This window comes from Hylobates moloch, unplaced genomic scaffold, assembly GCF_009828535.3.
Source record: "Hylobates moloch isolate HMO894 unplaced genomic scaffold, HMol_V3 SCAFFOLD_5, whole genome shotgun sequence".
NCBI classification, from domain to species: domain Eukaryota; kingdom Metazoa; phylum Chordata; class Mammalia; order Primates; family Hylobatidae; genus Hylobates; species Hylobates moloch.
The window spans coordinates 17421179-17441398 of record NW_026652280.1 but is presented as its reverse complement, the minus strand read 5'-3'; the positions used below and the strand labels follow the sequence as shown (position 1 = coordinate 17441398).

General features: G+C 38.7%; 2 protein-coding genes across 12 annotated transcripts in view; one reads left to right on the top strand and one right to left on the bottom strand.

Moving 5' to 3' along the window:
* PIGN (phosphatidylinositol glycan anchor biosynthesis class N) overlaps nucleotides 1-7710 on the bottom strand; it is a 138709-nt gene extending 130999 nt beyond the window's left edge. For all 3 annotated transcript variants that reach the window (XM_032152123.2, XM_032152124.2, XM_032152125.2), the window contains exon 1: nucleotides 7540-7710. The gene's annotated coding sequence lies outside the window, so the exon portion shown is untranslated. The remainder of the gene's footprint in view (nucleotides 1-7539) is intronic.
* A 267-nt stretch (nucleotides 7711-7977) lies between these two features.
* RELCH (RAB11 binding and LisH domain, coiled-coil and HEAT repeat containing) overlaps nucleotides 7978-20220 on the top strand; it is a 120987-nt gene continuing 108744 nt past the window's right edge. For all 9 annotated transcript variants that reach the window (XM_032152119.2, XM_058438286.1, XM_032152118.2 and 6 more), the window contains exon 1: nucleotides 7978-8725. In XM_032152119.2, the coding sequence (XP_032008010.1) occupies nucleotides 8200-8725 (526 nt within the window). In that variant the 5' untranslated portion in view covers nucleotides 7978-8199. The remainder of the gene's footprint in view (nucleotides 8726-20220) is intronic.

Sequence of the window (20220 nt, the reverse complement as noted above, 5' to 3'; positions counted from 1 at the left end):
TTACAAAATCCCATATGAGAACTAATTTTCAAATTTTCTCATGGCAAGTAGAATAGAGGTTATTGGTTCTTTAGATGATTCATGCCCACTTGAGTTCAAAATGTTTTATCTATATCTCATATCCTTTTTCTGTTCCAGAAACTCTACCAGGATACGCTAGTCACCATGTCTCCTTAGGCTTCTCTTGGCTGTGATAATTTCTCAGACTTTGATTGTTTTGATGACCTTGTGAGCTTTGAGGAGTACTGGTCAGAGATTTTGTATAATGTCTTGCTATTGGGATTTATCTGACGTTTTTCTTATGGTAAGTCTGGGGTTATGGGTTCAGGAGAGGAAACATACATACATTAAGTACCATTTTCTTCACATCATATTAAGGGTACTGTCAACATGACTTACTAAACTGTTAATATAAAACTTGACCACTTGGCTGAGGCAGTTTATTCAGTTTCTCCACTGTAAAATTCACTGTAAAGTTTCTGCATGTAAATGTTCCCTCATTTCATACTACACTTTTTGGTAGGAAGTCACTACATTCAGCCAACACTTAAAGAGTGAGGAGTTACACTCTACCTCCTGAGAGCATGAGGCATCTACATAAATTGATGTTCTTCTTATGAAAGGTATATATGTTAAACCCAGTCAATTGTGTAATTAAAAGCCATCTGTCGGCCAGGCCTGATGGCTCACACCTGTAATCCTAGCACTTTATGAGGCCGAGGCAGGTGGATCACTTGAGCTCAGGAGTTTGAGACCAGCCTGGGCAACGTGGTGAAACCCCATCTCTACAAAAAATGCACAAAAATTAGTCGGGCATGGTGGCACATGCCTGTAGTCCCAGCTACTTGTGGGGCTGAGGCAGGAGACTGCTTGAACCCGGAAGATCAAGGCTGCTGGTGAGCCGAGATCACGCCACTGCACTCCAGCCTGGGTGACAAAGTGAGACCCTGTCTCAAAATAAATAAATACAAACATAAATAAAGGCCACCTGTCATTCTACAAGATTACACTAACATTATAATCATCAGCATTTCCACTCCTGCTTTCCCCACCTTACTTGAAATTAATTTTTACCAGTATAGATGCAAAGCCATTATTTCTTTTATAAGCTTATTCTAATCAGTACTACCAAAAAAGCCTTATAAATGATCTCAAACATTCAAGACATATATTCTATCATATGACTCTATTACAATTTATTTGAACATTATCCTGCTGATCAACATTGCTCACAATTGTCATGATTACAAATAATATGGCAATTAAGCTGCTCTCTTATGGTAAAGTTGGAGATTTTTAGAATTTTACAAACTGTAGAGTACTGACCCATAACAAAATAATTTAATGGACTGCAATTAGCCTTCTTTCTTTTTTTTTTAAATGAAATAGAATACAGTACAATAGGACAGGATAAAATAGAGAATATATCACATCATAAAGTACTCCAGAAGTAGTACATTATTATTTTGAAAAAGTGTGTTTTTTTCCTATGTATCCACACATCTATATTCTTGCATGTATGTAACCTGTACTGAAAGTTTTATTTCAAATTATTCTATGGACAAATAAGATTGAAAGCCACCTCTATAAGTGGAATTGCTCTAATAAACAATATTTTCAACTTTACAAGTGACTGGCAAAGTGTCCATACTAATTTAGATACCCTCCAGCAATGTATGAAACCTTGTATATCTCTAAATCCCCACAATTGCTTGATACTGTCATATTTTCCTTAAGACAATTTGAACAGGCCAAATTGGCATCCTGTTATTTGAATATGTATTTGCCTGATTACTAGTGAGTATGAACATTTTTTCATGTTTTCATTGGCCAGTTGGGTCTCTCTTCCTTTCAATTGCCTATTCATATCCTTTGATCAGACAGGGTTAGGGTTATCGACCTTTTATTTGACTTGTACATTAAAATTATATGTGTGTGTATGTTTATATAGTGTGTGTATGTTTATCCATAGCTAGATATACACATTTATATATAAATTTTGTTCATAGGGCCTTTTGTTAAAATGAAATTTTCAACTTTAATACAGTAAAATTTGTCAAACATTTATCCTTTCTGGTGTGAGTTTTTTGTGTCTTGTACTATAGAAGAAAACTTCCCTGGTTCTTATGTCACATATATTCTTCTAATAGTTTTAGATTTTTGCTTTTTACCTTTCATTATTTAAAATTTATTTGTGTTGGTTTGTGCCCTCTGAGACAAAAATAATTATTTGTATATGGTGTGAGGTAAACATCAGCTTATGTTTTCAACCAGCTCACAAGTATTACTACTGCTACTAGTGTAGAATTTACTACAATAAAATTACACATCAGAAACAAACAAGTTTTAAACCTTTACATTCAAATCTTGGCTTCTGCTATTTGTAATAATAAAAAATTGGAAACTATCTAACCATAGGGAACAGATAAATTGTTTATTCATAATGAAATACTATATTTCTGAAAAAGATACATCTCATAAATATCAGTATTAATAAAAAAAATTTTAAACATCTATTGCCATTCTCTCCCCAACACAGTCTTGAAAAGACTAAATGTGACCTCTTTTTTTTCCTGACCACCTAAATCTCAAACAACTTAAACCTTATTGTCATTACTTCATAAGAAGGTACAGACAGTTAATAGTGCAAAATCTAATAGCTGTATTTTAGTCTTCATTTTCTAAGCAACCTAAGCTTCCTGGGCTAAGTGATCCTCCAACCTCAGCTTCCCAAGTAGCTGGGACTTTTTGTATTTTTTGTAGAGAGGGAGTCTTGCCATGTTGCCCAGGCTGGTCTTGAACTCCTGGGCTCAAGTCATCTACTCACCTTGGCCTCCTAAAGTGCTGGGATTACAGGTGTGAGTCGCTAGGCCCAGTAGCCTTCTCCTTTTTATTTTTATTTCTTTTTAGACAGAGTCTTGCCCTATCTGTCGCCCAGGCTGGAGTGCAGTTGCGCGATCTTGGCTCACTGCAACCTCTACCTCCCACGTTGAAGCAATTCTCCTGCCTCAGCCTCCCAAGTAGCTGGGATTACAGGCACGCAGCACCATGCACAGTTAATTTTGTATTTTTAGTAGAGATGGGGTTTCACCATGTTGGCCAGGCTGGTCTCAAACTCCTGACCTCAGATGATCCACCCACCTCGTCCTCCCAAAGTGGTGGGATTACAGGCGTGAGCCACTGTGCCTGGCTGCCTTCTCCTTTTTAATAGGCTCTTATCACTTGGCTTCTGTGAACATTACTGCTTTCATTTTTCACCTACACCCCTGACCAATGTTGAACAGTCTCTATCTGGTCATTGAATTTTGGAGTTACTCAAAACTTGGTCCTCAGCTATCTTATCTTCTCACTCTATACTTTCTATCCTGGCATGTTTCATCACATCCATGGCTTCAGTTATCACCTATATGCAAAAGTCTCAACAAATTATAGCTCCAAATCCACATACATAACTCCAACCTTTATAAATCTACATGGACATTTCAAAGACACTCCAACTGAGTAGGTTTAAAACCAAATTCATAATATTTCCCATGAGCCTTGTCTACTACCTACTAAATCCTTAGTGTTCACAATCTCAGGAGGTGACACTATCTTCCCACCAAGTATGTAAGTCTGAGAAATAGGCATCATTCGTTACACCCTATTCTTCCCTTTTATTTAATCCAACAATTGTCCACTTTGTGTTTCTTGAATCTGTTCATTTGTCTGAATCTCCACTGACACCTCTGTAATTTAAGATGTATACCATCTCTTATATGAACTACTGCAATGCAGGAATAGGTCACCCCTATATAGTCTGACCCTTCTCTGATCCACTTCTTGCCATGTAGCCAGAGTATTACTTGCGTTTCTTTTTTCAAAAGAAAATCTGAATATCTTACCCCTTGTATAAAACTCTCCAGTGCCTTTTCACATACTAATCAAGACTAAAATCCTTAATGTGACTAACAAGGTCTTTTATAGACTAGACTCTGCCTTCTTTCCTAACCCTGTCTCATAGCACTCCCCTTTACTTGTAACATCTCACATCACTGGCCCCTTCTTTTATTCAAGTATCCCACTACTATAAGACCTTCATAGGCTCAATTCCTCTCTGCAGAATGCACTTGTAACTTATCTTCCACTCTCTTCTAACATTCCATTTCAAGCATCACTTCCTTAGGGACTATGCAGGTCAAGTCAGAAATGAAAACTTTTACTTCAGTTTGTAATTACATAGCTCTGTCTATGACTATTTGAATTAATGTCTGTCTCTGTCACTTCACCACAATTCCATGACAGCAGGACGGGGCATCTCCAACACTCATCAGAGTCCTATGCACTTAGTAAGGACTCAAATGTTTGCTGAATCAATTATTTAGAATTATCATTTCAAGGGTAAATGCAATATGCACTATAGCCACTAGAGGATACCCTGCTTCTGTTTTTGTACCTCCAGAACAAGCTGTGAAGATTGAAAATACTTAAAAAAAAAAAAAAAAATAAACTAAACCTTTTATGATAAAGTAATTTACTATTAATGTAAATAAAATTGCAGTGATTGCAAAATATCAGCATTCACAAACTACTTATTTTAATTAGTTTAATTGCTTAACACTAAATATTACTTTGTATTTCTTTAAAGAAAATCACAATTCATTCAGATTTATTGAAAAAGAAATACTTCCAAAACAAATGCATAACTATTAAAATTTTAAAAAGATATATTCATGTACCAATACAAGTTATCTAGTTTATATCTGTGGATGTTTACCACACACTGAGAAACAATAAAACGTGAGGTATTACTAAAACCTCAAGTCAACCAAAACTTGCATTCAGAACATTACCTGTGGTTCTTTTAAGAATATTAAAGCCTAAAATAACTTTTTTAAATACTAAAATGATTGACGTGCTTTGAAAAAAAGCCATCTTTTACATCTTCATTGCTGAGGCAGAAGCTTTAATAACTATCATTAGTCAGATGAAACATTAGTTGTAAGGGCCTAGAGTAATGAAAATCTTACTAAGTAAAAAGGAAATTTCCAAACACTATTAATAATAAATTATTATAAGTAGTGATCGGTAATTTTTAATATTCCAGTGTGTGTTACTTATACATTATTCACGAATAACCAAACCTCTGTGTATTGTGGAAAAGAAAAGTACCTACTGGGAAGACTGGGCCGTTGATTTGTTATGGGCTTACAAGATCAAACACACAAATTCATGGTGATAGGATAGGAAACAGAAACGGAAGCAGAAAACTACAGATTTGTATGGGAAGAACTTCTCTACATGCAAGTTCTTACAACTCTCTAAGGAAACATTTTAAATCTATTTTCAACTTGTGTTTTAGAACTTAGACCCCAAATTAAAGATACTCCCTTCAGCCCTACTGACTTAATTGCTTTTTCAGGCTTGCACTGCCAAAACAGTTGATATTAGTTTTATTTTTAAAAACTTGTAAAATGTTCTCAACATATACTAATGTTTCATTAATTAATAAGTGACCACAGTAACAGTTACTGTGTAGAAGGTACCAGGCACTGGGACAAGAACATTCTCAACTCTGTGTACTTGCCTTATCCCCTTTGATAGATGAATGCAAGTGAGGCTGAGAAGTTAGGTAACTTTTCCAAGGTCTCACAATAAATAATGAGTAGAACTGGGATATGAACTTAAGCTTTTCTATCTTATAAGCATAATCCTCTTAAGGAATCCTAAATGCAGGAGATTTCTCAATTTCCCAATCATGAAAACGGAAATATTGTATATAAATAATCCATTTCTAATCATGCCCTTCCCATGCCATTCACTAATCCTCCATTCCTGGATTCCAGCAATTGGTTCCATTTTAATCTCTCTGGAAAATCCAACTAAAATACGGATCAGCAATCCCTTTTGCTAAGAAATCTCTAACAGGATACAGTATTTGCCATTTCGATTCTATTTGGGGGGATTTTTCCCCCTGTTTTACTTTTAATATATGGCACAGAAAACTATTTATCATTAAAACATTGGGAACTAATGTCCTATAAAAAATAGTTTAAATTCTTGGCACTATTTTTTTAAAAACTTCTAGCAAAAATAAAATTTTAAAAACCCAAATCTCCATTCAAATGAAAATTTTAGTTTATTGAGCCTGGGTAAATTGAAATTAAAGCCTACTCTTAACTGTTGGCACACTTTTACATGTAAACCAATAACCTGACCTAAGGTTATGTAAGAATCCTCTATTTTAATTTTTCCATGGAGCTAACGGGAGATACTTTACTGTGGAATGTTTACTACACACTGAATGTAATATGTCACTTACCTGATAGCACTAATTTCTACTGCCTATGTATTTCGGCATTTACTGGAAGCTGTACACTAAGAAAGGAAATCTAAAACCTGCAAAAGTGGTCATTTGTGTGCAAAAAAAATAGGAGCCATAAGAAATAGCAGTCTAATTGTATTGACTGGAAAATCCTTTACCTTTTCAGATTATAACCAAGGAATGACATAAAAGATAAACGTTGATCTTCTAAACTTAGGATATGTATTTTATATGCTAACATTTCATTTAAAAAATCAAAACTCTCTGAAGCATTCAACTTTTAAAATAGTTCTAAGTTCCAAAACCTTGATTCTAGCCTGAATGAACGAGTCAGAAATGTTGCAGGAGACAGTGGATAAAGAATCGTTTGGGACATAAGAGAAATGATGTTAATTCCTTTGACTCCTTATTAGTGGAATTGATTTTTTTTGTTGTTTTTTTTGTTGTTGTGGTTGTTGTTTTTTGAGAGGGAGTCTCGTTCTGTCGCCCAGGCTGGAGTGCAGTGGCGCGACCACGGCTCACTGCAATCTCCGCCTCCGGTGTTCAAGCGATTCTCCTGCCTCAGCCTCCTGAGTAGCTGGGATTGCAGGCGTGCGCCACCATGCTCAACTAATTTTTGTATTTTTAGTAGAGAGGGGGTTTCACCATGTTGGTCAGGCTGGTCTCGAACTTCCGACCTCGTGATCCGCTCGGCTCGGCCTCCCAAAGTGCTGGGATTACAGGCGTGAGCCACCTCGCCCGGCGTGGAGTTGATTTTATATCAACCACTCTTGGCTTAAGTTTACTTACCTGTCTACTGGTGAGGCAGCATTTGATATTCTGAAGGGTCCCAGTTGTGTAAATAGTGTATTAAATCTTAAGTGTTTACTGAGCACCTAATTGTTGTCCAACTCGAGGATGTTCCCAGATCCAGGCAAATGCCAACCTCAGCGTTCCCTTTTCCGTTTAGTCTCTCCAGCCCCCGTCCCCACCCACAGGCAGGACCAACTCTGGGGCTGAGAAGTCTCGCTGTCGTTAGGCCTCCCGAATGTGCAAGCATGTGGCAGAGAAGGGAAAAGAAGGGAAGTCACATTCTGACTACAGGCCTGGACACTTGCTATCCGTGGGGACAAAATGTCAGCACTGGCAGCAAATAGCGAGAAAAAGTGCAGCGCACTAGCGAAACAGCGCGTCCGCAGGCGCGACACCACAGTTTGGGCGCCGACACCCTCCGCGCACTGGTCCCTGAACTTTACCTGGAGCTTATCCCGGTCAGGCCTGATCTCGAAAACGAGGGCTCCTCAGCGCGAAGGCAGGACCCAGCTCCATTAAAGCTCTCGGGCAGGGGTCCCCTCTACCCACTGAAGCGATAGCCGGGAGGGTATTCGTAAGCCACCACCACAACCACCCCTCAATCCCGGAACGCCCCCAACACCTGCCCGGCCGCTGCCGCTCTCGCGATAATTCTCGGGCCAGTCTCCCGTCAGTCCTCTCCACGCCTTCCTTCTCTGACCAATCATGGAGGAGTCGTGGGTGGAGTTTTGCTTTTGAGCGGAGAGCGGGGCCTTCAATCTTTGCTATCTGGCGCTGGGAATGGGCGGAGCTGAAGGGGGCTGGGGCGGGGCTGGGCGGGGCTAGATTGGGGAGAGGGGCAGGGCACGCTCCAGTTCTCGCGAGACTGGAGACCAGGAAGACGCCTGCAGAGCTGGGCTGCTGGTGCAGCAGAGGCTGAGGCATCAGGTGCAGCTGCATCCGGATCTCCTGCCTTGGAGCCTACTCCTTGTCTCTAAGTCGGGAGGCAGGACGTGGTCAGGCCGGGGCTGTGGAGGTGCGCTGTGTCCCCTAAGGCCTAGAGGATTCGGGCTGCGGCCTGTCGGATCCAGTCAGGGAGGCGCCCACACTCCTGACAGGATAAGATGGCGGCGATGGCGCCTGGAGGTAGTGGCAGTGGTGGCGGCGTGAATCCATTTCTCAGCGATTCGGATGAGGACGATGACGAGGTAGCGGCAACAGAGGAACGGCGGGCAGTACTTCGGCTGGGTGCCGGAAGTGGCCTAGATCCTGGCTCTGCGGGCTCGCTGTCACCACAGGATCCCGTGGCCTTAGGAAGCAGTGCGCGGCCAGGGCTCCCTGGGGAGGCGTCGGCGGCTGCAGTGACCCTGGGGGGCACCGGGGAGGCCCCGGCGCGATTGTCAATTGATGCGATTGCTGCTCAGCTGTTGCGCGATCAATACTTGCTGACCGCCCTGGAGCTGCATACTGAGCTGTTAGAGAGTGGCCGGGAGCTGCCTCGGCTGCGCGACTACTTCTCCAATCCAGGCAACTTCGAGAGGCAAAGTGGAACCCCGCCGGGGATGGGGGCGCCAGGGGTCCCTGGAGCAGCCGGCGTTGGGGGCGCTGGAGGTCGGGAACCGAGTACAACGTCGGGCGGGGGACAGCTCAGTAAGTGGACGCAGCCTGTCACACTCCGGCAGGGTTGTTGGGATTGTAAGAAGTTACTGTAGGGGAGAGGGGGTATTTCTGCCTGGGTCCCGAGGATAGGGACATTTTAAGGAACGAGAGTATTGGGATGGGGGCGCTCTTTTGCGGTGGAAGCAAAAGGATCAGGCAGTGACTGTTCTCTCTGCCTGCCTCCAACCCTTGGCTGGTGTTACACTTGGCTCCTGGCTCCCCTATTGGTGTCAGTATCTATAAAATATCAAGAGTTTCTAGTTCACTGGCTATTACGGGACTCCAGAAGGTTCCCTTTCATACTAGTTTATTGCTTTAAGCATTTTTCCTTTTTCTCCAGTTACCTGAATCACACTACCAGGAAATAGTGTTACCTGAATTGCCTGCAGTAGTTTTTTGAGTCTGAGCCAGGAGAGAAAGAATAGGACACACTGCTGCTGTCTCCGAAAAGTCAGATGTACTTAAGACCCTTTGTCTTTGGGACGACTTTTTCACCGCCAAAATTAGATTTTCTGCTGCACAAAATTTGTTCTGTTGAAGTAAACTTGATGTAATTCAGTTTCAATGCCTTAATTTCAGTAATGTTCAAAATTACAGGAAATCCAAGGAGCAAGGCAGACAGGTTCTACCAGCAGTCTGTCTCACCATCCCACCACCTTGCAGGCTTTTCACTCTGCATTAGATAGGAATTGATCTTTTTACCTTGTTGGAATGATTTTTAGCAGCATAGAGTAATCGTTTACCCCACATATTTGTAAGCATCTCTTATGGCTTGAAAGCTTACTGTCAAAGATGTACTGTACTGTATGTAGGATTCCCAGTGTCTCCCTTTTGGGAGATATCTTAAATATTCCCTTACTAGTGTATGGAGATGTTTTAGTATGAGGCCATGTATTAATTCTATATTAACAAGTATTCATATAGAATTTTTAAACTGCAGCCTAATTGATTTTTTTTTAATCACTATGCTTTTGAATAGTGCTAGAGACTTAAATTGCCAAACGTAGACGTGGTGGAAGCTTAGGGAGTGCATTTTCTATCAAGGTGAATCTTAAATATTGCCCCCTTGGATATGGGATTTTCTTAGTAGTTATAATTTCCTTACTCAATATGTAAGATAATCTTTTTCGGGAGAAGATTTTCTCATTGCTGACCTTTAAGACTATAAAATGAGACAGTAGTATAACAAAATTGTTATGTGTGGTGGTGGTTTTTTTTTTTTTTTTTTTGGTTTTTGTGTTATTTCTAAGATTTCTAAATTATCTCATGATTTTTCACCAGACAAGGTCTAGCTAAGATGTCACCTTTGTAAATGCTTCCTCCAGGCTTAGGTAGTTGCTTGGTGTCTTTCATTGTAACTTTCAAACCTCCATCATAGCCTTTAGCCCGTTTGTATGTGATTTGTTGACAATACCATTTTTCTCCATTGGTCAGTTCTTCGGAGACATTTTTATAATAAATTCCTCGCACTTTGCTCAGTCCCTGGCTGTTGATGAACATAACTGAATTGTATCTGCTATGTTTTCAACCGTATTAATACAGTGAAATGGATTATTCCTTACTTGGTAACTTTATTCATTTAATTTTAAAGAATTTCTTGCCCTTTTCACCCTGTCCTATTAGGGCTATCATAGCATTGTTTCTAGTGAAAATTCCTCCTTGCGAACTTTTTGTATTGAAAGAATTATAATTGAGCTCATTAAATAGTTTAGCAGTGTTTTAGAGTAAAACTTTACTTCTAAGTGCCTTTGCATTATACATTTTTATAGTTTCTTGAAATAACTAGTCTTATGATCAAATATCACAATTAAATATTCATGTGCACCCGTGCTTTTCTATTATCCTCATTTATTTGTACCTGTTTTAGGTACTGGATATATAAGTGTGTGTGTTTGTCTCTGTGTGTGTGTGTACACATCAAGGTTATTAAATTTTTACTTAATACTAAGCAAATGAACAACTGGGCAAAAAATTCAAAATTATCCATAATCCCACCAATGGTGTTTGCTTTTCCTGTCTTTAATGGTAGTTGCCTTACCTGCCTTTTCTGTGCATGCATTTTAAAAAACAAAAAATAGATTAAACTGTTTAACATAGTCTTATACAGGCACTATACTTTTTAGCATCAACTTGGATGTAAAATTTGCATACAGTAAAATTTACACGTTTTAAGTGTGTGCAGTTTGGTGAGTTTTGACAAATCAGTCACTACCACAATTAAAATACAGAACATCGGCAGGGTGCAGTGGCTCACGCCTGTAATCCCAACACTTTGGGAGGCCAAGGCAGCCAGATCACGAGGTCAGGAGTTCGAGACCAGCCTGGCCAACATGGTGAAACCCCTTCTCTACTAAAAATACAAAAATTAGCCAGGCGGGGTGGTGCACGCCTGTAATCCCAGCTACACGGGAGGCTGAGGCAGGAGAATCGCTTGAACCCAGGAGGCAGAGGTTGCAGTGAGCCGCGGTTGTGCCACTGCACTCCAGCCTGGGCGACAGAGCGAGACTTCATCTCAAAAATAAATAAATAAATAAAAATAAATAAAATGAAATACAGAACATTTTTATTATCCCCAGAATTCATTCAATATCCTTACTTCCATCTAGACCACCACTGATCACTTAGAACAGAATTTCTCAACCTGGGCCTGGGCACTTTCAACATTTTGGGCCTGGTAATGCTTTGCTGTGACTGCTGGCCTGTGTATTGTAGAATGCTTAACAGCATCCCTGACCTCTACCCACCAGATGCCTTTAGCAACCACCACCATACCTATGCCACCCCAGTTACGACAACCAAAAATGTCTCCAGCATTGCCCAGGGAAGGGGAGGGCATAATTTCCCCAGTTGAGAACTACTTCTATAGATAAGTTTTGCCTGTTCTAAAATTCCATATAAATAGAATCATAGAATGTAATTTTTTGTGTATCTGCCTTCAGCATGTTTTTAAAAGTCATCTGTATCTGTGTGTGTATTTCTAGATCATTGCTTTTTGGTTTTATCCCTAAAAGGAGGGGATAAAAACATTTGTGTTTTTTAAGACATTTGTGTTTTTTCCAGTTTTGTGTTATAAAGAAAGCTCCCATTTACGTCTTCATAAGAAACTGCCAAACTGTTTTCCAAAATGGACCATTTAAAATTTCTACCACCAATGTACAAGAGTTCCAGCTTCTGTACATCTCCTAAACACTTGGTATTTTCAGGCTTTTTAATGTAGCAATATCTCATTGTGGCTTTAATTTCTATTTCCCTGATGACTTATGATTCTGAGGTCCTTTTCCTGTGCCTTTTGCTTAGTATATTTTTTATGAAATGCCTGTTCAATCTTTTGCTCCTTTTTTTTCTCCTTCAACTTCCAGGGTACATGTGCAGGGTGTGCAGGTTGGTGACACAGGTAGACATGTGTCATGGTGGTTTGCTGCACAGATTAACCCATCACCTAGGTATTATGCCCAGCACGCATTAGCTATTTTTCCTGATGCTCTTCCCCTCACCCCCCATGTCCATGTGTTCTCATCGTTCAGCTCCTACTTATATATGAGAACATACAGTGTTTGGTTTTCTGTTTCTGTTTTAGTTTGCTGAGGATAATGGCTTCCAGCTCCATCTATGTGCCTACAAAGGACATGATCCTGTTGCTTTTTATGGCTGGCTGCATAGTATTCCATGGTGTACATGTATCACATTTTCTTTATCCAGTCTATCATTGATGGGCATTTGGGTTGATTTCCATGTCTTTCCTATTGTAAATAGTGCTGCAATGAAGATGCACATGCATGTATCTTTATAATAGAATGATTTACATTCCTTTGGGCATATACCCAGTAATGGGATTGCTGGGTCAAATGGTATTTCTGGTTCTAGATCTTAGAGGAATCGCCACACTGTCTTCCACAATGGCTTAACTAATTTACAGTCCCACCAACAGTGTAAAAGCGTTCCTATTTCTCTGCAACCTCTCCAGCATCTGTTGTTTCTTGACTTTTTAATAATCATCATTCTGACTGGCCTAAGATGGTATTTCATTGTGGTTTTGATTTGCATTTCTCTAATGATCAGTGAGGATGAGCTTTTTTTCATATGCTTGTTGCTGCATGAATGTCTTCTTTTGAGAAATGTCCATTCATGTCCTTTGCCCACTTTTTAATGGGATTGTTTGTTTTTTCTTGTAAATTTGTTTAAATTCCTTGTAGACTCTGGATGTTAGACCTTTATCAGGTGCATAGATTGCAAACATTTTCTCCCATTCTGTAGGTTGTCTGTTTGCTCTGATAGTTTATTTTGCTGTGCAGAAGCTCTTAAGTTTAATTAGATCCCATTTGCCAATTTTTGCTTTTGTTGCAATTGCTTTTGGCATTTTTGGCATGAAATATTTGCCCATGCCTCTGTCCTGAATGGTATTGCCTAGATTTTCTTCAAGGGTTTTTATAGTTTTGGGTTTTACATTTAAGTCTTTAATCCATCTTGAGTTAATTTTTGTGTAAGTTGTAAGGAAGGAGTCCAGTGTCGATTTTCTGCATATGGCTATCCAGTTCTCCCAGCATTTTATTAAATAGGGAATTCTTTCCCCTTTGCTTGTTTTTGTCAAGTATGTCAAAGATCAGATGGTTGTAAGTCTCCAGTCTTATTTCTGAGTGCTCTCTTCTGTTCTACTGGTCTGTGTCGGTTTTTGTACCGGTACCATGCTGTTTTGGTTACTGTAACCTTGTAGTATAGTCTGAAGTGAGGTAGCATGATGCCTCCAGCCTTGTTCTTTTTGCTGAGGATTGTCTTGGCTATACGGGCTCTTTTTTGGTTCCATATGAATTTTAAAAGTTTTTTCTGATTCTATGAAGAATGTCAATGGTAGTTAAATGGGAATAGCATTGAATCTATAAATTACTTTGGGCAGTATAGCCATTTTCATGATATTGATTCTTCCTATCCATGAGCATCCTATTTATTGTGTTCTCTCTGATTTCCTTTAGCAGTGGTTTGTAGTTCTCCTTGAAGAGGTCCTTCACTTCCTTTGTTAGCTGCATTCCTAGGTATTTTATTCTCTTCGTAGCAATTATGAATGGAAGTTCATTCATGATTTGGCTCTCTGCTTGTCTGTTGTTGGTGTGTGGGAATCCCTGTGATATTTGCACATTAATTTTGTATCCTGAGACTTTGCTGTAGTTGCCTATCAGCTTAAGAAGCTTTTGGGCTGAGACAGTGGGATTTTCTAGATACAGGATTGTGTCATCTGCAAACAAAGACAATTTAACTTCCTCACCTCCTATTTGAATACCCTTTATTTCTTTCTCTTGCCTCATCCCTGGCCAGAACTTCCAATACCATGTTGAATAGAAGTGGTGAGAGAGGGCATCCTTGTCTTGTGCCAGTTTTCAAGGGGATTGCTTCCAGCTTTTGCCCATTCAGTATGATATTGGCTGTGGGTTTGTCATATATGGCTTTTATTATTTTGAGGTATGTTCTTTCAATACCTAGTATATTGAGAGTTTTTAACATAAAGAAATGTTGAGTTTTATCAAAGGCCTTTTCTGCATCTGTTGAGATAATCATGTGGTTTTTGTCTTTAGTTCTGTTTATGTGATGAATTACATTACTGATTTGTGTATGTTGAACCAATCTTGCAACTCAGGGATGAAGCCAACTTGATTGTAGTGAATAAACTTTTTGATGTGCTGCTGGATTCGGTTTGCCAGTATTTTATTGAGGATTTTTGCATTGATGTTCATCAGGGATATTATTTTGCCCTTTTTTAAATTAAGGTTTTTTACATGTTGGTTTTGTTTCATTATTCAGTTGTAAAAGTTCTCTATATGTCCATTATCAAATGTGAATTTTGTAAATATTTTCTTCCAGTCTGATTTGCCTTTGTATTTTCTTAATGATGTGTCTCAGACCAGGCGTAGTTGCTCACACCTGTAATCCCAGCACTTTGGGAGGATGAGGTGAGCAGATGGCTTGAGCCCAGGAGTTTGAGACCAGCCTGGGCAACATGACAAAACTCCGTCACTACAAAAAAAGTACAAAAATTAGCCATGTATGGTGGCCTATGCCTGTGGTCCCAGCTATTTGAGAGGCTGAGATAGGAGGATCGCTTGAGCCCAGGTGGCCGAGGCTGCAGTGAGCCATGATACCACTGCACTCCAGCCTGGGAGAAAGAACGAGACCCTGTCTCAAAAAAAAAAAACCCCAACAAACAGTGTGTCTTGTGAACAAAAGCTTTTGATTTCATCAAATCCAGTTGACTGTTTTTTTCTTTAATAATTTATGTTCTGCACTGCATGTTCTCACTCATAGGTGGGAATTGAGCAATGAGAACACATGGACACAGGAAGGGGAACATCACACTCCAGGGACTGTTGTGGGGTGGGGGGAGGGGGGAGGGATAGCATTAGGAGATATACCTAATGCTAAATGACGAGTTAATGGGTGCAGCACACCAACATGGCACATGTACACATATGTAACAAACCTGCACATTGTGCACATGTACCCTAAAACTTAAAGTATAATAATAATAAATTTTTAAAAAAAAATTTATGTTCTGTATGTCCTTTTAAGAAACATTTGCCTACCCCAGAGTTGCAAAGATTTTCTCTTACAAGTTTTATGGTTTTTACTTTTACAATTGGGTCAATGGTGGCAGGAACTGTATTTTAATGAAGGTATCATAAAGGAGAAAAGAAATATTTCTTAAATATTCCTCCTATAAACTGCAAATATTTATAGTACAAACTTTAGTACAGTTTTAAAATACTTGTATAAAACTGTGCTCAGTACTGTATTTGGAAGATTTCAACTAAGCTCCTGATCACACAAATTATATTGTCTAGGACAGGGCTACTGCCTATTTTTAAAGGTCCTCTATATATTCAATTTTAGCGTGTCGATTGATACTACTTGGGTGTGATTTTATAATACTCAATAAGCACTTGTTGGTTGATTGCAAACGTTTAAAAATTGGTAGTATGGATTATCTAAAACATTATTTTGATTTGTTTTTGTATATATTTTGATTGATATGTGTCTGATCTGAAAATTCAGAATACTTCAGAACAATAAATGTATAATAAAAAACGGTTTTCTTTATTTAATGATGTTTAAGAACAATGTAATCCTATTAACCTTTATAATTTTAGATTTAGTGAATTATTTCCCAAAAACTGTTGACTTGAGTTAATACTGTAATATAGTCGTGCTTTTAAACATACTTTAAGAAGTCTTCATACTGTTTAATTTTTTTCTTGATTATAAGAATAATCCATATTTACAAAACATTCAAATATGAACAGGATATATAGCTTTATAAGTTTGATGTTTTCAATAGAATTTCTATTAACTGAATAAAATTACTTTTAACAGATATTCTAAGGAAATCTCAGTTTTGGATAAATTCTTGTAGCATCGTTGTAATGTTCCTACTAAATTTACATGATGAACCAATTAGATCTTTTATATGTAATATTATTTGCTGGAATATACACACACTCTGTGTGTGTATGTGCGTGTGTGTGTATGTGTGTGTGTGTGTGTGTGTGTGTGTGTGTGTACCCTGTATTTTTGCCAGGTGAGCCAGGATAGCTTCTATTCAGTACTTTGTTTTCTATTTACTGCAAGATAAAAATTGTGGTAATGACATTGATGAACACTGAGCAGGTTATAGTAACTTAGCAAGAGTAATGCTTTTTCTGCTTGAAGCATTAGGGCTCTAATCAAAATTAGACTGTAATTTCTTATGATTAGCCCAGTTCTTTGCACAATAGAGATGTAATGTGATCAAATGGAGAGGGCAACTAACATGCCTTTTGGTGATAGATTTCTTTTACCATGCCTTCAAATTTTTATAAGGCAGCTAATCAGGAGGTAGTCATTTATGTTTGAATGTAATCATTTCACTTATGAGCTTGCAGCCTTCCAAAATCATCTTCCTTTTTTTTTTTTTAAAGGCGGAGTCTCGCTCTGTCGCCAGGCTGGAGTGCAGTGGTGCAGTCTTGGCTCACTGCAGTCTCCACCTCCCAGGTTCAAGCAGTTCTCCTGCCTCAGCCTCCCGAGTAGCTAGGACTACAGGCGCGTGCCACCACACCCAGCCAATTTTTATATTTTTGGTAGAGACCAGGTTTTACCATGTTGGCCAGGCTGGTATCAAACTTCTGACCTCATGTGATCCGCCCGCCTCGGCCTCCCAAAGTGCTGGGATTACAGGCGTGAGCCACCACGCCTGGCCTAAAATCTTTCTTTCGTAATCCAATGTATCGTTTCTCAGAACTCTGAGAGCATATATCTAACTATGCTCAGTGTTCCTTTCTTAGTATCGCCAACACTAAGATGTCACGATTGCTTTCTTACAAACTTTTCATCCCTTCTAGTTTATAAAGTAGTTCCCCTCTGTTAAGTTGGGATTGGATTTAGTGTTTCCTCTGCTTTCTGAAAGCAAAAATACCAGCGCAATTTTTCTTTTTTTTTTTTTTTTTTTGAGACAAGTTGGCCTCTGTCAGCCAAACTGGAGTGCAGTGGCACAATCTTGGCTCGCTGCAACCTCTGCCTCCTGGGTTCAAGTGACTCTGGTGCCTCAGCCTCCTCAGTAGCTGGGATTACAAGCCCGCGCCACCACACCTGGCTAATTTTTGTATTTTTGGTAGAGATTAGGTTTTGCCATGTTGGCCAGGCATGTCTTGAATTCCTGGCCTCAAGTGATCCACCTGCCTCGGCCTCCCAAAGTGCTGGGATTACAGGCGTGAGCCACTGCGCCCGGCCCCATCACAACATTTCTAAAATTTATTAAGTTCACTGCTTTTACCTGAATTAGACTTTCCACTATTCTCTGGGCCATAGACATTCCTAAATATATCTACTGTGTAACTGTCATTTTTCTTTCCTATGTCTTTCCAATTGTTTCAAATTTATTCCTGTAGTTAGATATCATCCCTGCTTAGCATGGTGGCCTGAATATAGTTGGTATTCAGTATTTTTACATTGATATATTTATTAAACATTGTGATCAGTTAAGGATTACAGCAATCTAAAAGTTTAATGCATATCCTTGAGCTTATGTTCTTGATGGAGAGGTAAGACTAACACATGAAAGAATTTGAGAATAGTCTCCTGTGGCAAAGATAATGTTTACAGAATGTAAACATTCTGATATAGAAAAATCTGTTGATTGTGAAAATGAAATGGGCCTGTGGAGAAGTAAAAGTTAAGTTTGACCCTGAAGGGTGGGTAAAATTTTGAATAAATAGTAACTTTATTATTTGGCTATATTTAGACTCTTTATCCTGAGTAAGGAAAGGAAAAGGAAGTACAGGTGAAGGAAAGATAATAGCTCTTGTATTTTTTCATGTTTAAAACATCATCTGTGGGAACATGACACTCCCTGCTTACCATCATCTGCTTACCATATAATAGGGTGTTTCCACTGAGGTAGTTGCAAAAATACAATATGACATTTCAGCCTCTTGTGGTACTCTAAAAGGAAGCAAGATAAGGATATTAATCTGGGAAAACCAACCTTATTTCTGTGAAAAATTAAAATTATGCTTTCTACTTTTCAAACAAGGAAGTTAGAGCTGGATCTTCAAAATGTTTGTTAAAAACCTAGATTGGTTGTTTGGCATTTTTCAGTCAAAAATTAAGTTTAGTGAATTTGTTTTTAATTTAGCTTTTAACTGTGCTGTTCTACCCTATCCTGCAGCTCCCAGCCTCCCAGCCTTGTCTAAAAATACACAATACTTATATCTGAATTACAAATATCAGTTGAGAAACTTCACATCTACAGTATACTTAGTTTCTACAAACTAAGGAAATCTATATAGGAAAACCTGAACAAGTTGACTGTAAATTGATTAATTTTCTTTAAGGATAGATTCCTCACAGATTTCTGAGAATTGAATACCCATTACAATTGGATATAGCAATGGTATTTACCAAGATTCAGCAAAAGATAGCGGGATCAAGAAGAATGCCCTAGAGCTGATATGTTTGGATTATAGTAAGATACAGGACAGACATCTCACGTTGGTGTGAACAAATAGAGAAATATGGGCTTCATCAGAGTAGCTGTGGAAACATTTGTGACTGATAAAACAACAGTAGGTCTGTGCCAGACTATACCAACTATAATTTTGAAATCAGCCTATTGTTTGAAGACCACTGGACTTGTACCAATGTCTGATCTTCAGTTCTGTCTCTGCCACTTACTAGCTCTTTCAGCTTGGGTAAATCACTTCTTAATGCAGAAGGCAAGCCACGTAGTAAAAACTTGATCATTTAAAAAATAATTAGAGTGACAAACCATAGCACCACACTAAGTCACAGATGAATAATCTGCCTAAAGCATCACTTCATTTCATCAAGGCGCCCACACTGCATAGTATTAAACTTAATCAAAATTAGGATAGTCACATCCTACATGTGATTGTAGGATATCTGGGCAAAGCCCAGGATCAACTAAAACTCATCTGACAGCCAAATATAGTCATCAACTGTTCCTTTGTGTGAAATAAACTAACAAGGCCAAATTAGCTTGTGCTCTCTTTTTTTTAATCTTCAGGGTTTGCTGCATGGTTACTTACAAGTTTCTGATCTAGTCACGGAGCATGACTAAACCTCAAGGAGGAGTAGAACACAGTTGCAATCATGGGTGTAGCCTTCTTCCAGATTTTCTCACCTATTATGTCAAAAATCCTCAGCAGTCAGAAATAGTGTTCATTTGTTTTTGAAACCAGCTGGTCCTGTTGTGGGTGGATAAGATTGCTCAAGGTAGTATCATTGACATTTCTGTTACTTCAAACCACCTATCAGTGTGTGCTTGTGTGTTCCCGTAGTTCAGGCTTTAGCTCACATTTATACCATCAGTTTTAGTCTTATCCTATAGCTTTAATCTCTTCCTTCATCCTTACTCTTACTTGATTTTAAGAGTTATTCATTCATAGTTATTCATTCATGTCATTCTAGCTAAAACCTTTTAAATAAGATTGCTTCCTCCTGTCCAAAGCAACTTTTTCAAACCTTTTTTAGTAGCAAAAAATATATATTACAGAAAAAATTTATAAACCTCACTAGGAATTTTTTAATTTCTTCTATTTTTGTATGGTATATTTGTCAAAGTGTAAAAGTGGCTTTAAAATATTTTGTTGTGGCTATGTATAATAAAGTTATCCCTTTAGTTTTGCTTCTTCCTGCCCTTTCAACCGTGTTGTCCATATGCAAAACCTTTATTCTACTCACATTGTTTCATTTTTCCCTTGAAACATGCGTTATATTTTCTTGAATATTTATATTTATTATATTAATATTTTCTTGCCTGGTATCCTTGTCCACACTATTTTTTTTTCTTGTGGAATACTTGTCCTCTGTTCCATATTTTTTCTAAATCCTGTGCATCCTTAAAGGAAGGTCCTGTTTATATTCCTGCCTTTCCCTAAAGTTTCTCCAGCCCATAGTGATCTCTAAATCTTCTGAACTTGAGGGGTTTTTTTGGCTGTTCCACTTAT